General features: G+C 44.6%; 1 protein-coding gene across 3 annotated transcripts in view; it reads left to right on the forward strand.

Annotated features, from left to right (window-relative positions):
• LOC142568471 (solute carrier family 53 member 1) overlaps window positions 1-17,516 on the forward strand; it is a 345,150-nt gene extending 327,634 nt beyond the window's left edge. For 2 of the 3 annotated variants that reach the window (XM_075678397.1, XM_075678395.1), the window contains one exon: window positions 16,619-17,516. In XM_075678397.1, coding sequence (XP_075534512.1) covers window positions 16,619-16,691 — 73 coding nt within the window. In that variant the 3' untranslated portion in view covers window positions 16,692-17,516. The remainder of the gene's footprint in view (window positions 1-16,618) is intronic. The other variant, XM_075678398.1, reaches the window with a different exon arrangement.
• Window positions 17,517-17,990: the final 474 nt, after the last annotated feature.

Here is a 17,990-nt window from a genome sequence, read left to right on the forward strand (position 1 = left end):
TTTGCACCACCCGCTCGGCTGCACCGTTTGAAGCAGGGTGGTACGGCGGAACCATCATCCGGCGGATTCTGTTCTTCGTCAGCCAGGCCAGGTACTCTGTGCTGGCGAAAGCAGGACCATTGTCGGACACGAAGACGTCCGGCAACCCCTGAGTGGCAAAGACCTGTCGTAGCACTGCAATGGTTATGCCTGCTGATGGAGTGGTGACAGCTAGAACCTGCACCCACTTCGAAAAGGCGTCTACCACCACCAGGAAGTAATGGCCCTTTAAGGGCCCCCCAAAATCCACATGCAGGCGGAACCAGGGTCTCTGTGGGAACGGCCAGGGGGTGACTTCTACATGACGTGAGGCCCGCTGATGCTTCTGGTAGATTTGGCAGCTCTGCATCATATGAGCGATGTCCTGGTCCACGCCAAGCCACCAACATGGGACCAGGCCACCATCTTGGTCTTTTCCATGCCAGGATGACCTGCGTGCAGCAACTGCAGGACCCTGGACCGGAGACTTTGTGGGATCACCACCCTGGAACCCCGCAGTAGGCAGCCCTGCTGCAAGCTCAGCTCGGCAGCCTTGTGGCTATGGGCCTGCTGAACTAATTCATCTCCACGGGACACCGCCTTGACCACCTGGGACAGGACTGGGCCCCGGCTGGTCGCTTGCGATACCGCAGATCTGGAGAGTACTTCCGGGTATGCGTGCTCCAGCATGAACACTTCAGAAGGTTCTGGAACAGCATCAGGCACCTCGTAAATTGGCCAGGCGGACCCATCTCCCTCGAATGGCTCGAGCCTTCCATACAGCGGCATGGTGGCAGCAACGGGGGGCGGTGTTTCGTCGCTTGCGGCGGCGTGGGACGATCCGTGGGTACTCGTCACCAGTGTCACGGTCCGCCTGGGTTCGTGAACAAGGGAGGGCTCGAGGCACCCTCCGTTAGACAGATGCTCCGAAGCGTGGCGGTGACGTACGATGACTGACCACCGAGCAGCAGTGCTCGTCGGTGTTTATTGGGTGTGGTGCCCAATGTTGCCTACCGAGCATGGCGGGCCAACGAAGATTATGCCCGAGGGGGCGTCACATGCTTGTTACAATTGCAGCAAAGTTTACCTTGTAGGCTAAGTCGTCCAGGCCACTGCTTTGTGGGAAGGCTGGGTTCGCTAGTTTGGATCACCAATTTGTGGGAGTCAGCACGAAGAGGTAGCTGCTGTAGCCACGGCATATTTAGGCTGGCCAGCCATGTTGCCGCGGCATCTCGGGAGTGGCTGATATAGCAGCCACGCAGGTTGAGCGTGCCTAGCATGTTCTATTCTCGCGCTACTTGCACATGAGCCCATCTTCTTCTTTGCTACAAGGCCCCCCTCCTGGTGTGAAGTGCGATTGAAATAAAGTCCTCTGGTAAAGTCCAGGTAAAGTGTGCAAATGGTGTCGTCGCTGGTAGTTTCGGGTTCACGCTATCTGAGAGAGATGTACCAAGCAGCACCGGCAGCGTGGGTTGTGAGCGAGTCGCAGCCACAGTGATACCATAGTGTCAATTGCAACTTGCGTTGAGATAGCTCAAGTGTTGGTCACTCACGTTGTTGACATAGACATGATTCTCGAGGTGAAGAAACTAGATGGTAGAGCTGGCTCCTGTAAAACTTCAGTAGACCATGCATCCATAGAAGGTTTGAGCGCAGAACATCGGAAGGCTCGCCTGCTGCTGCTTGTCGTGAAATCTCGAATGCCGATAATATCAGGGTTGCGGTGGTTCGCTGAATGTATCCCGAAGGTTGTACTTGGGGCATCACTGTGCCTGCGAGGGTGAAATTTACGCCTAGTGCAGCCGGTAGGAGAGCCTCTGTATCGGTGATGAGTGAGGTGCACCTAAATGGAAAGCAAACAGCTTGTGGAAACATCCAAGGAAGGAGAGCGGCAAGCTGTAGAATAGCTGAAAGCACTTGCGTTTCACCCAGTGAATTCCTTGGAAAGAGTCGTCATGCAGCTGCCTTTGAGTTGGGGAGGAAGCTCACGAACCGAGTAGAGGTCTGATGCTGGGGCCACCGCGTGCTGACGATCGGCATGGGCGGATGCAGCCGATGTGGGACGACAAAACGCAGAATGACGCGACGGTTCAAATGGTGAGAGCGGTTTTGATTGAGCACTCGAGGTGACATAGTGAGCAAAGACGGCTGCTCGCAAGTCATCGTAGAAGTTGGCGCTAGGGAGTGGCAACCGTAGCCTGGAAGACAGCCGGAGCCTGGAACCTTGTTGAGACGGAAGTGGCTGTCTGGCTGGATGAGCCAAATGACTGGCATATCAGTGCAGAATTCCAGGACACCCTACAACCGTGGAATGACTGCGTGAGGCCATGTCACTCACCCTGTAGAGTCTGTGTGGGGACACTAGCATGGCTGAGCTCAATTGTGCGGGTCACCACTTTCTGGGTTAACACTGGCACGGCCGGGCTTGGTTGTCTTGGTGACCAATTTGTGGGAGGCAGGGTGAAGAGGTAGCCATCGCTGCCATGGTTTATTTAGGCCGGCCAGCCATGGTGGCGCGGAATCTTTGGAGCGGCCAACACCACGGCCACTCAGGTCGAGCACACTAGCGTGTTCTATTCTCGCACGACCTTCACGGGAGCCCATCTTCTTCACCTGCTTTAGAGGTGATAGTCGCCCCGCTACAACTTTGAAAAAATCATGCAGCAAAGCTGATATTTCAATATTTTATGGCGAGCCTGACTTTAGGAAACCCAGCCACCATTGTGCAACACATATTAGACCCGTGCCCGTTTTCTTGCTAAAAATCGAGTGTGCATTAGATTTTAGAAGCTCTAATGTCATTTCTACATTAGTATTCTACTTTGGACACATAGAAAGCAGGTGCAAGTTTGATTCATGTTAAGATCGGGAAAATACTACCAAATGAAACTGCTATGTGTGTTGGCATTTTTTCCAATATTCTGCTTATTTTGATCTGCTGGATGATTCAATCAATTTTGCCGGTCCTATCAGGGTTGAATTAACGTAAGTCGACTGCATTGAAATCATTTATAAACACACTTCCTTGTACAGTTGAACCTTGATATAATGAAGTTGGTAAAATCGGTAATTTGCTTCATTATATAAAAAATTCATTATATTGAAATTCGACCTTTTAAGCAAGTAAGTACAGTCGCCTATTAATATTTCTTATACAGAAGGGGCCACTATGTTTTCCGAATTATTGGGACCGGAAAAAGCAAATTTGAATAAGAAAAGGAAATCACTTTGTTGAATTTGAGAGTCAGCACTGAAGGATACCGTTTCAGCTGTGTTGACGATATCTTCACATGGGCGGTGTGAAGCGAAGCCAGCCACACTTTTGCGTCCACTCCATTCCCGCGGCTGAAAGTGTTACCCCCAGTGGGCAACACTGTCAGAGGAGCACCGGCAGTGGAGTGCAAATGCTTTGTCTGCCTCGCTTCAATGCATCTCCGAAACTCAAGATCACGCAACCTCGAGTGCTAAACACGTGTGAAAACAGCGCACAGTGTCACACCATCTCAGCTCGTACAGGCTTTCCAAATGTGACAGATGACCTCTAAAATAGGGCATGCTGGCTGCTTATGCATTCAGCCATGCTAGAAAGGAGCCACCCAGTTGATTGCATCCCTCCCACCCTTTCCTCTTGCTCGCAAGGGAAGACAGCATTTACTCTCGCACGCTTTCATTCGCACCCAAAGTATACAGCATGCAGTGCGTAATAGGATATTGTTGCACTTGGACTTTATACGGAACATGACACTCCTCCACTTCAGCAGTCCCTCTTGGTTGCATGGCACACAATTTGAGAGGGGCATTCACAAGCAGCCATATGTAATTGAACCATTTGACCATCTGCCTCCACGAAAGTTTCTTTTTCTTTTCAAAATTCTTTCACTGTGGCAGTGAAATGTTGTCATATTGAAATCGGTTATAAACGAACTTCATTGCATTGAGGTACAAAATACAGTCAATGTCCGATTTTTCAGACTCCCAAGGGACCGCAAAAACATCCAAAAAATAGGGCAGTCCAAAAAAAACAAATGCATGCTGAAAATACCATTTATATTATACCATGTATATCACTTAAAAATTATGATTCTGCTCACGACCTTCAAATTGTGCATTGTTTGGAAGAAGCACTTGTACAGCTTGATACTGACAATGACGTGAACTCTTTGTGGAACAAGTTTAAGTCCTCATGCCACTTTTGTATCAGAAAATTCATTCCAGATAAAACAGAAAAGATCGGCAGACAGAATCCTTGGATAAACAGAGACATCATTAATCTCAAACATACAATAAAACGATACCGAAAATCTAAAGATTATGACAGGACAATTGTTAGCACAATGGCAAATGACTTGGCTCTAAAACTGAGAGAGGCAAGGGAACATTATTTTACGGAAACACTTGGTCAATTTGCCTCTCAGAACTCCCCAAAATTTTGGCAATTCCTACCTAACAAAGATTCCCAACTTTCCTGGGAAATATGCGATGGTGAAGTAACAATTACAAATGCAAAGAAAATAGCTGAAGCGTTTAATGCGTTTTTCTAAAGTGTTTATTCTACTTTAAGCACTAGTGTTGCCGAGAGGCAGATATTTGACAGCCCAGACTTGATCAGCGCAAGTATTGAAGGTGTGACTGAGCTTCTTCTATGGTTAGATGCAAAGAAAGCTACAGGGCCAGATAACATTCCTCCTGCTTTTCTTAAAAGATATTTGGAAGTATTAGCTCAATTTTTGGTCATTATTTTTACTAAATCTTTAGCCTGTGGTACTGTTCCCAACATTTGGCGTTTGGCACGAGTAATACCAGTTTTTATGAAAGGTCTCCAATCTTCTGTAAGTAATTACAGACTAATATCACTCACCTGTTGCTGCTGCAAAACTTTAGAACACATCATAGTCACTTACCTGAACAATTTTTTGGAGAGATATAAAAAGCCTATAAATCAGCATGGTTTTAGACAAGGATACTCCACAACTATACAGTTAGTAGTCACTGTCCATGAGCTCGCTTCCGTGCTTGATGGGGCGGTCAAGTTGACGCTATTTTCTTAGATTATTCTAAGGCATTCGACAGAGTCCCTCATTCAAAACTAATATATAAAATGAAACTTCTTGGAATACCCCTACAGATCATAAACTGGGTAAATTCATACCTGACTGGTCGTAAGCAGTATATGGAAATAAATGGATCATGCTCCCGGTTTTTGGGGGCAACTTCAGGCGTACCTCAGGGATCGGTGCTGGGTCCAGTACTGTTTAATATTTATATTAAGGACCTAGTTAAAATTGTGGAATCACCTGTTCGTGTCAAATTGTTTGCATATGATTGTATTATATTTAGCAACATTCGAACTGTCTCTGGTCAGCCTTTTCTGGAAGAAACCTTGGATAGGTTGGCAGAACGGTGCAATGAATGGGATATGGTTATTAATTATTACAAAACATTGCATATGTGTATTACAAACAAGTTAAGAAAGCTAGAATACTTGTACAAAATAAAGGATAATAAGATTAGGAAAGTAGAAAGTTGCAAATACTTGGGGATAACTTTAACTTCACGTCTGTCCTTGCTGCCTCACATAGACAATATAACCTGTGCAGCCCGAAAAAGATTAGGATTTTTAGGATTTTAGGATTAGGATTAGAAGTTTAAATTAGGTGACTCCACATCCTCATTAAGATTAAAAGCCTATAAAACATACGTTAAGCCTCTCTTAGAATATTCGAGTATCGTTTGAGATCCTCACACAGTGGTAGGTATTGAAAAACTAAAAAGAATTCAAAGGTTAGCCGCGCGCTTCATTTATAAGCGCTTCAAACGATGTGATTCCCCAATGAGTATGCTGGAAGCCACAAACTTGGAACCACTAATTGATCGAAGAAAAACTGCCAGATTAAATTTCTTTCGCCAGCTTTATTACGGGAAACTAGGAATACAACCGCATGACTATATTGTTAAGGACACATCTCGAATTTCCGCCACAAATACAGCCAGTATTTAAAACCGATCTTTGCACGAACAAACCTTTTCAAAAACTCATTTTTTCCGAAAACAATAAATGATTGGAATGCCCTACCTGGAAATTCACACTGGTTACAACCACCCACTTGATGAATCTTGTTGACCGTATCCCTTGTATATATTTGTATGTTTGCTTTTTTTTTGTATTTGCTCATGTAGCCCCCTCCTGCTTGGACAGATGTCTGCAGTATTGTGAAAATAAAATAAAAAATAAAAAGTAACTCTAGGAGGTCCCATAGTCAAAGACAGGGGAGGGACATCCAACAATATACATAGAAAAAGTACACTTAATAGGGTTAACAACAGCAGTAAGTAGCAATCCTATGGAACAGAAAGTATTAACAAAGTCAAGTCATAGTAATAACAATCAAGTATAAACACAAAAGGCAGGTCCTAGGAGTATTATTCCACATACAGAAGCGTAAAAAAAAAAAAAACACAATCATGTTCCCAACAAGTGGTGACGAAGTTTCCTCTTAAATAAATGAATGGAAGGGGACGACTTAATGGAGGGTGGTAGTGAATTCCATATTGATCTTGCCGAAAAGTATGCAGTAAATTTGCCGTAGTTAGTCCTTGGTTTCGGTAGGAGGTAGTTATTGTGGCGTGAAAATCGAGTGCCAGTGAAATGTGGGGTTTGGTCTTTTGTTATCAATGAAATTGGTATATCTCCTTGACAAAATTTATACGTTAGGACACTAAGAGAACATTTATTTAAATCCACTACTGACAAAATATTATATGTGCGGAGTAATGACAGCGCACTAGATAAAAAATGGCTGTAAATGATTATTCTTATTTGCGTGAGTTGCCCCAAGAAGAAATGCAGTAAGAGATGTGGCTGGGAAGAAATGCGTAGTAGAGTGAAATTAATATACGTACAGGAAAATAGGGGCGGGCTTTGATTAGTATTCTGATACCATATGCCACTTTACAGGTTAATAAGGATATGTATATAAGGATATGAGGGGGCGGCAGAAGGTTAGGTGGGCGGATGAGATTAAGAAGTTTGCAGGGACGACATGGCCACAATTAGTACATGACCGGTGTAGTTGAAGTACGGGAGAGGACTTTGCCCTGCAGTGGGCGTAACCAGGCTGACGATGATGAAGGATATGCGAGTTGTAAATTTCAAATGATTGTTGAGTTCAACTCCAAGAAATGTTGCATGGTCAACAGCCTGAAGTGAAGTCAGACCAATGTTAATGCATAGCTTCTCCTGTACAGTTTTTTGCGGGGATGAAAAAATTACAAATTTCGATTTAGTAGCATTAATATTGAGCATATTATCTCGGCACCAATTAATGATTTTAGCCACGTCAACATTAAGGTAAGATATTAGCGATTCCAAGGAAGTGTTAGAAGAATAAATTGTTGTGTCGTTAGCATATAAAATACAACTAGAATGTGTAATGTATTCTGGAAGGTCATTTATATACACGAGAAATAAAATCGGTCCTAGTATTGAGCCTTGTGGAACCCCTATGTTAGTTAGTTTGGTATGTGAATGAGTATCAGAAGTAGAGACGACATGTTTTCGATCATGTAAATAACTGCGAATTAGGAAAAGTGCTGGACCACACACGCCAACAGTGTTTAGTTTAGCAAAAAGTATGTCATGATTTAATTAATCGAAAGCTTCGGAAAAATCAATAAACAAGGTACCAGCCAATTTACCTGTGTCAATGGCTGTTTTAAGATGATCGGTTAAAGTAATGAGCGCTAATTCAGTTGTATAACCAGATCGAAAGCCAAATTGATTAGATGACAAAATACTGAACTTTGTGAAATAGCTAGTTAAACGTACTACAAATAATTTTTCAATTACCTTGCTGAAACATGATAAAATAGATATAGGGTGGTAGTTTAATAACGAGTTTTTGCTGCCCTTTTTGAAAACAGGAATAACTTTGGCGATTTTTAAGCAGCTAGGAAAGACGCCAGTTTTGAAAATTAGATTTATTGTGTATGAGAGTGTGCCACCGATAAGATGAGCTATAAGCTTTACATGAGACCAGTTGAAGTTATCTTAACCAGCTCCCATGTTTTTTAAGCTCAGAATGGTCATGCGCACTTCTTCTGGGGAAACTGGACAGAGAAAGAAACTGTGTGGCAGACGACAATAAGCCTTGTCGATGTGAACTGAGAGACGTGGCTGGTCGGGGCAAAATGAATCGACAAAGATGTTAGCTATGGCTGAAGGATTACTAAGGGTTTGTTGACCAACTTGAATAGCAGTTATGGCGGGGTTTGGTGATGTTCTAGTTAAAAACTCATAATTTCCCACTGTTTTTTAGAATCGTTGCCAGCACGGTCAATTTCCTTTTCATAATAATTTTTTTTAGCATTTTTAAGAAGCCTGCTCAAAATATTTGAGTAGCACTTGTAACGAGTCAGCAGGGTCAAATTAAATCGCTTCTTTTTTGTTTTGTTATAAATATTATCTTTTCTGCACATGCATTTGAGAAGATTATCGGTCATCCACGGACGAGGAAAAGCGAACCTTTTCTTACTCGTGGTTATTGTTGTTAATTCGGAAGGAGCGTTTGAAATTATATTGCAAAACAATTCGAAGGCAATTTCTGGATTATTTTGCAACGTAATTAGGTTCCAATTAACATAGGCAATTTTCCTAACAAATGAAGTTTTGTCGAGATGTTTTTCCTTTAACATGCATATCCTGAATATTCATATTGGAATTTATACGCACGAATATTAGTTAATGATAAGTTAGTGAAACTTCAATGACACCAGATCCAGGAGTAATCATGAGTTTCGACAATGCGTGGTCAATTAGTTTATCCGGACCATTAGTATTCCGCTGAGTAGGTATAGTTACAAGTGATTCGAGGCCATGTCCATTCACGGTATCTGTAAAAGTAGTGTATGATGAACTGTGAACATCTAACAGGTTAATATTGATGTCACCCATAATAATGATGTTTTTGCGTTCTAGTGATAGCGTGTGCAAAACATGGTTTAGTTCTAAACAAAAATCATTAATGGATGACAAAGATAAATAGATAAATAGAACCAACCACAAAATTTTTGCGTCAGTATAGAGAAATGATGCATTCAGCTCAATCCACACTGATTTGCAATTTACTTGATTAATTGTTAAGTCCCGACGCCTGGAATACTCTAACTCTGATGAAATGAAGACAGCTGCGCCGCCATGACTGCTGTCACTCCGGTGACAGTATTCTGGTGTATAAGATGAAAAAGAGTACAAGTTGTTATCGGCTTCACTGAGCCAGGTTTCACTTACACATGATCGAGAAGTGGTTTTGACAGGATGATAGAAAAATTATAAATGTCATCAAAATGTTTCCGTAAGCTGCGTGCATTAATATGTACGGGGGATCAGCAAGGAGGTTTAAGATAAGAATCTAGTTAGGACGGTATGAAGTATGAAGCCATAAGGGGTCTGTTGGGGATGGATTGACATTATGCACGTGATTCAGGTTAAGAGATAACAGAAAGGTCCGCTTCACAGTTAATGCGGTGAACTCGGCTTTATTCGGACTTGCGTGTGTTAATACGGCAATTCTTAATCCAGAGGAAGCACCATCCTTTTTCTTTCTTGAAGCGCTAAGGCCTGAACAGCCGCAAACAGCCTCTTGTTGTCAGGTGTAAGGTGTTCGTTAACGAAAATGGGCCCCGTGTTCTCTCCAGAGAAACTAAGACTGCCGGTATCCATCCTGGCCTTGCGAGCCTTTTCTAGGAAATCATTTTTTTTTAGCGCGAGAGCAAAACCTGGCAATAATATTTTGATGACCTGATTTAATGGGCACACAATGCGCTATCTTGATCTCGACCGGAGCAAGAGAGCATGCCGCCTTATCAGCAATGGCAGTTACAATAGAAATGCAGTCTTCGTCCTTTCTAAATGGTATTCCTTTGAATCACGCGCCGTGATTGGCATAGCTGTGCTGTAATAAAATGTCATTGCCTCTATCCACCCCAATCATTGTGTATCATTGCCTTGTGACTTGGAGATCGAGCCACTGCCTTTATCACTTGTGGCATGGGCAGGACGCGTGTTGTTCGATCGGAAGAAGAACAGCGGGAATACAGTGAGTGTCACTGCGTACAGAAGTGTGAATGGGCGAGCCAACAACGTGAGGCCGCCCTTGCCGCTTTACCCAGTCTGACAACATCGAGTGCCGGTCAAGCTCTTCCCCAAGAAGAGCAACTCACACATGTCGAGCACAGACGTGAGCAAAATCATCGGTGCAAGCGGCACCGTCGAGCAAATACCACCAACAATGATCAGGCCAGGGAGGCAAAACGCAAGCGCGACATATACCAAGACCTTGCATATTGTGTACCACCACACTCAGGCCGGTGGCATCGCCATCCACATAAAGAATGAGTTTGTTGGCGGTGTCAAAGCTTACCCGTTACCTGTTGTAGATGAAGCAGTCGCCTCCATGTATGCCAACGCCTGTGCCGTCAGGTTCCACAACGGCACGGCGATTGCGACTGTGTACGTCCGTCTTGCTACATCCAAGAAAGATATCGAAACGTTTATCGTGCATGTCTTTGGGAAGAATAAGCCCGTTGACAATACATTTATCATCATCGTGGGAGATTTCAATGTCGATGTGAGCAGACCCGATGGGGTATGGATAATTACCTTCATGTTGGAGCGCTTTGGCCTCATGAAACATGAGGCCAAAGCATGCAAAATGCATGCAAAATTGCCGCGCGACTGGCTGCTCGAGGCACTTTGCACATATTCACGGGCTTCTTTCACGCTCAGAAAAAGTTTATGTAGCACGTATTGAGCAACAGAAAGCTGGGTCGGAAGTTTTTCATGTCACTCTACAATTTTGTCATTGACACTTATCATCTAATTATAATATTTGAGAAGTTTATTAATGAATTAAGGCTAATTACATAATTATGCAGAATGCAAAAAATAATTCTAGTATCTCCAAGCGACAGCAAAAATTACCTTGGTTCTGTCCAGCTATGCGGCAGTCACATATTTTTAAACTTTTTTTTTATTTGAATATACTGCAGGCCCTTCACAGCCCGTGCAGGAGTGGTACAGAGATGCAATAAAAAAAAAAATAATGATGACAAGTCAATACACTGAAACTCTGGCTAAAGTTAGCTGGGACACGCTGTATATGTAAGAGAAAGAATTATCCAATATTCTAAACGCACTGATTGAAAAAATGAAAACTCCCAACCGGAATAAGCGTGCTTGTTTTAAAAGCTGCACCAGCTCCAGGTGAACCAATCGAAATCAAGGCAATTATTGGATGTTAATATGAACAATAGTGTTAGCGAAAAGATATTGCCTATGTACTCAAACTGAATCGGGGAGACCGGGAAGTCTATACCAATGTAATCTCTGTGGCCTGTCTGGTGATCTCCTTCAATGTGCCAGCAGGCGAAATGAAGTAGAAACATATAGGTAGTCCAATCGAATGGTATTTGCTGTTCAGATAATATTCACTTTAGAATTCATTATTAAAAATTATCAAATAGCCATTTCTATTCAAATGCAACACATAGCAGCACTTTTGAACTTTCAAAGGTAAGAGGCCGATGCAATTGAGTCCTATTTTTCTGAATGATTGTGCTGCTGGAGAGTCGTGGCTGTTGTGCAGAGGCGTACTGTTCCTTTAATTGCTTCATTATTGTCTTTATGATAGTGCACCGGATAACTCACAGCAGCCGTTTATAATACAGAAGCTGCTTAGTTGAGTGGACGTATAGTTGGGTACGGCATTACATTTAGGTATGACATATAAACGTGACATGTTTTTCTGAGAAATCAGATTAGAGAATAATTTCTTTTGTTCACACCCCTAGAAAAAAGCCGAAGGATGCAGCTACTTTTTTTTTAATTAAGCAAATTCTGGCATTTCACATCTGACGATATGATTATGAGACATCCTGTTCAGTTCTCACTACCTGGGGTTCCTTAATGTGCTCCTAAACAGAAGTACACAAGTGTTTTTCCATTTCGTTCCCGTGGAATTCCGTGACTTGGTTTGAACTCGTGAGCTCGAGCTTATCTGTGCAACGCTATATTCACTGTAGGCTACTGTGCCGCCTTTTTTCTTTTTCTTTTTTTTTTTCAAAGCACGGACTCGACAAAAAGTCCACATGGCTTACGGGCCAAAGATTAGCACATATAATGGTACCTAAAACTGTTTTCGGTGCCCGAGGTACAGGGTGCTAGTACACTGTACCCGAGGTCTGACCGCAATAAAAGAACCCGTGCCAATTACTCAGCATTTTTTTATGCGAAGAAGACAGAAACATGAATGGAATGTTGCACTGCAGTTTTTTTTTTTTTCTGTAACAATACTTCTCGTAAATCTGAGTACAGGGTGCCAGATGGGGCAGATATGTTATATTTGTTTGAAGCGGCAAGCATAAAGCATAAAGATAAAGCATATGTTTTTCCGTCTGCATTTCGCAAGACTTACTGACGGAAAACTGTACGCAAAAAAATATACACAGGAGATACATGCTGCTTGTAGAGCAAGAAAAATATGTTCTCCAAAGGGAACCATACAATAACGTAGTAAAATCAAAGCTGACACTGCGGCTGCAATGCACGCACACTCACTGAGCGTCATTAAAAATAAATAAAATGAAATGAAGAAAAAGAAAGGCATCTGTACCTAAGGCATAAATACACGCCATATGCAGTTATAAACACTGTTTGAGCAGTCTGAATGCATATACCAGCGCGCAAATTAGTATGAAGGACCCTTCCGAGAAGTATCGCCAGCAGTTTCCAATGGCGCGACCTTGATGCGGCCCAATCCACTTTGATCGCAGTGCTGCCAGAGTATTTTTCGTCGTTGCGCACCTCACTGCAATGCATGCACTGCCCCAGCCGCTTGTCCCACTCAACCATATTCTAGTGCACTCTAGTTGCTGTTAAGTTCCATATGTCAAGTGCTGCACCACGTAAACACAGCGTCTGGGTCAGATTGAAGAAGTGAAACATTGTTAGGATTATATATTTCTCTAAAGATTGCACAATCATCAGCAGGGTTTATAAATACAGCATGCAGTGAGCAGTGTTATTTGGTGGCACACCCAAGCGATTGTTTCCGAGCATTCTGGCAATGCTGTTGCAGTCATTCAAAACAGCTTTTAGGCTGCATTGTGAGAATATAAAACTATAAAAGAGGTAACTGTGCTTCATGATCGTTATGACTGATTCACTCTCTGGAGTAAGGCTTAGTAGGCTGTATTTTGGGGCACGGCCAGAGCACTCTCAAATGACCAGTCGAATATGGCCATAATATTGTTACGTAGGAAGACGCCGATGAAAAGCTATTTACAAGTATATTTACAAGGCAAGACGCCGCAGTTGACCAAGAGGCAACAGCCCGCGCTAGCTTCCAATCGTCGTCTTCTTCCTACTCGGCTATTCGTCATTGGGAATACTACCCCGTAGCACTACCCCCGGCGGCAAAAGCGCCGTCCCGGAGCGACTAAAGGCCGGACTCTGAAGCAGTGTAGTAGCTCTTGAGCCTACTGACGTGCACGACATCACTAGACACCAGAGTAGATGACGAGGTTGAGCTCACAGGAGCAATTTCGTAAGTCACAGGCGTCACCTGGCGCAGCACGCGGTAGGGCCCTGTGTATCGCGAAAGGAGCTTTTCGGAAAGTCCGACGTGACGACAGGGCGACCACAGGAGCACGAGTGCACCAGGCGAAAACTGTACGTCACGGTGGCGGGCGTTGTACTGACGCTGCTGCGTGGTTTGCGAGTCCGTCAGTCGAGCACGGGCAAGCTGGCGTGCATGATCGGCGAGGGCGATGGCGTCGCGCGCATACTCGGTTGTTGAGGTCGCAGCAGGAGGAAGTACCGTGTCAAGGGGCAAGGTCGGTTCGCGACCGTAGAGTAGATAAAATGGAGAAAATCCGGCGGTGTCGTGCCGGGAAGAATTGTAAGCAAAGGTGACGTAAGGAAGGGCAACGTCCCAGTCGTGGTGGTCCTTCGAAACGTACTTGGACAGCATGTCGGTAAGAGTACGGTTTAACCGCTCTGTCAGGCCATTGGTTTGAGGATGGTATGAGGTAGTCAGCTTGTGTTGAATAGAGCAGGAATGCACAATGTCGGCGATAACTTTCGAGAGGAAGTTACGACCACGGTCAGTAAGCAGCTGTCGCGGGGCGCCATGCACTAAGATAATGTCACGCAAGAGAAAGTCCGCGACGTCAGTGGCGCAACTGGTAGGTAGAGCCCGCGTGATAGCGTATCGGGTGGCGTAATCAGTTGCGACGGCTACCCATTTGTTCCCAGAGGATGACATGGGAAAGGGACCGAGGAGGTCTAATCCAACACGAAAAAACGGTTCCACAGGGACGGTGATCGGCTGGAGATGACCGGAAGGTAGCACCTGAGGCGTTTTCCGACGCTGGCAGGGATCACAGGCAGCAACATAGCGTCGGACGGAGCGAGCGAGACCAGGCCAATAGAAGCGGCGGCGGACGCGGTCGATCGTGCGGGTTACCCCAAGATGTCCTGCAGTGGGTGCGTCATGCATCTCAAAGAGCACAGTCTGTCGTAGATGTTTTGGCACGACAAGAAGAAGATCAGGGCCTTCAGGGAGGAAGCTTTTTCGGTACAGAATGCCGCCCTGGAGGACATATCGGCGAACGGATGCGTCGGTAGGTGTAGAGCGCAGACGCTCGATGAGTACTCGCAGCGATAGGTCTCGGTACTGCTCATCGGCGATGTTAGCGAAGGCAGACACAGAGAAAATGCCGTCGGCGGTACTACTGTCGGCGTCGTCAGGCTCGTCTACCGGGTAGCGAGACAGGCAGTCAGCGTCCTTGTGTAGTCGGCCAGATTTGTAGGTGACAGAGAACGAATATTCTTGGAGGCGTAAGGCCCAGCGACCAAGTCTTCCTGAAGGGTCTTTCAATGAGCATAACCAACAAAGTGCGTGATGGTCTGTGATAACGGAAAAGGGTCGGCCATATAAGTATGGGCGAAACTTCGCAACCGCCCAAACTAGGGCCAGACACTCACGCTCAGTGATAGAATAGTTGCGCTCCGCGGGCGAGAGGAGCCTGCTGGCGTAAGCGATAACACGGTCGTGGCCACGCTGGCTTTGTGCCAGTACTGCGCCAATTCCGTGACCGCTGGCATCAGTACGGACTTCGGTAGGCGCAGAAGGATCGAAATGGGCCAGAACGGGAGGCGTTGTGAGAAGATCGATGAGAAGCGAGAATGCAGAGGCCTCGTTATCGCCCCACTGGAAAGGGGCGTCTTTTTTCAAAAGCTCGGTTAGTGGTCGTGCTATGGCCGCGAAATTTTTGACAAAACGGCGGAAGTACGAGCAAAGGCCGATGAAGCTGCGCACATCCTGGACACACTTCGGAACAGGGAAGTGCGTAACAGCATGGATCTTGCCTGGATCCGGTTGCACTCCGTTCGCGTCAACGAGATGTCCAAGGACGGTAATCTGACGACGGCCGAATTGGCACTTCGATGCGTTGAGTTGCAGACCGGCTCGCCGAAAAACGTCCAGGACTGCTGAGAGGCGCTCGAGGTGCGTAGCGAATGGTGGGGAGAATACTATAACGTCGTCCAAGTAGCACAGGCACGTGGACCATTTGAAACCGTGAAGAAGGGAGTCCATCATGCGTTCAAAAGTGGCAGGAGCGTTACATAGGCCGAACGGCATCACCTTGAATTGATAAAGACCGTCGGGTGTTACAAAGGCAGTCTTCTCGCGGTCGAGATCGTCCACGGCAATCTGCCAATAGCCGGAGCGAAGGTCAATAGAGGAGAAATAGCGAGCACCGTGGAGGCAGTCAAGGGCGTCATCAATCCGAGGTAGGGGATACAATATTCTATGAAGGAGAGGGGCATAACTATGAGTGCTGCAGTGCTATGCCAAGTTACTGTAATTTAATGTTACCACCCTCCCCACTTTTTTCCAAGCCTTGCATGCTCACAGAGACTGTCACTTACTGCTCCATGTTTTCTAAGGATTCAGCTGCAAATGTTCATTGATACAGTCAAACCTTGTTGTAAGCATACTATAATGATTACGCACTAATATCTGTAAGAAGCATTCTAGATTTACTTCATTAATTTGTTATGCCTGTTCCCATTCTGCCACTTTCAAGAATTGTATTGAAAGAATTAGTTTGCACATTTGATCCGCCCCGTATGTAAAACCCCCAGGGGCCTTTTAGGTGACAAATAAATAAATAAAATACATGTTTTCATTGTGTCAAAGTTTGACTGTATAGATCATGTTGTTCTGCCCTCAAGTTTTGCCTATTGCACTATCTATCAAACTACACCTTGCAACTCGTATTCTGCATGGTGGTTTTTCCTATAGGTAATATTGATATGAAGGGTTCTGAATGTGAAAATCTTCAAAAGAAATAGTGAACTACAAACATGGTATTGCACAAGCTTGGTGTAGTGTATTCTGGTTTCAGTGTACAGGTGACCACATGTGTGAACAGTGTGCTTGGCTCGTGGCCCTAAGCACTTTTTTTTATCATCCTTTTATTTCTGCGGACACTTTCACTCATGCTTGTGCACACACGCACCATGTGGTCATTGCAGGCATAAGAAGTCATCGCCGGAGACGAAGATACTCCTTGAAACTGCAGAAGGCGACGACACTGTGGACGTCTAGTCAGCGTCGTCAGCTTGCTGCTTCACATCGCTCCGGACATCATCGTTTGGAGACCGGCAACAGGCTAACTTTCTCAGGAGGGCCCCTTCATTTTCCATTCACCTTAAGTCTCATCATCATTTTGTTCCTTACCATTGTCTGTGGCTGTACAGAGAACAGCAGGCTGACACACATCCTTGCTTTGCACTCTGCCTCGCATTACTGGCTGCATGGATGATCACTTTGTTAATGTTAACATGTGTGGTTGTTATGGAAGTGAGGGCACAGAAGTCTGTTTTCTTGAAATGTTCTAGCACTGTACAGAGCTGATTCTAGGGAGAATTTTTCTTTAATAGTTCCCTGAGGAGCAAAGAGCTATAAGCTCTTTTTTTTTATTCATTTCATTGAAAATGACACAGGAAACGCTATAAGATTCTCTCACTGTCTTTTGGAAGTTTCAGCGCACATCTGTGTCATTCAGCAACTTGACATGTCCTGTATGCATGAGACCCTAGGCTACTGATACTTGCAGTGTGCATTGTTAGGCAACAGAGGTGGAGTTTGGGCAAGCGTAAAAAGTGGTCTCCTTTTGACATTGTTAATTTGGCTTTTTAACAGAATGGCACTGTTAGAAGCTTGTAGGTGACATTCATTGAGACCAAGGGTCAGGCAAGCTGTTGAACACATACAAAAATTAATTTAAAATATCGAACACACATCATTGTCTGCAGAAAAAAAAAGAAACATTCATGGCTTGCTCAGAACGACAGAAAGCTGAGCTAGTTGGTAAGGATTCATTATGAAAAAAATAGGAGAGGCGTGCAGACAGGACACAAGAGTAGAGAAGCGGACAACACGAACGCCGTTCGTGTTGTCCACTTCTCTACTCTTGTGTCCTGTCTGCACGCCTCTCCTCTTTTTTGCATAATGGCTTGCTCATCTGATGACATCAGCAATGCATGGGCTTGCAGTGTTCATAGCAGTGAAGTGCAAAAAAAAAAAAAACAAAAAGAAAAAAGCACCCGTTTTATCATTTTTCGAAATGGCTTCATTTCCTTGCACTGAAGTCGTTATTTAGCTATTGAAGCCACCATTTGCACCAACTGCAGCCATTGTTTCTGCCCTTGCAACTTCTAGGCTGCTTGTGTGTGTGTTTTTTTTACATTGACTGATTACGGAGCGAAATATTGCAGTCCTGTTCATGCTAATTGAACAAAGCTGAATCTAATTCTTAGCACGCTTAAGCTGCATACTTGAGTGTGGCTATCATAAATTGTTAATGTAGAATGTGACTGGCGTTTATATGTATTATCAGACTTA

The sequence above is a fragment of the Dermacentor variabilis genome, unplaced genomic scaffold (assembly GCF_050947875.1).
Source record: "Dermacentor variabilis isolate Ectoservices unplaced genomic scaffold, ASM5094787v1 scaffold_19, whole genome shotgun sequence".
Classification (NCBI taxonomy): domain Eukaryota; kingdom Metazoa; phylum Arthropoda; class Arachnida; order Ixodida; family Ixodidae; genus Dermacentor; species Dermacentor variabilis.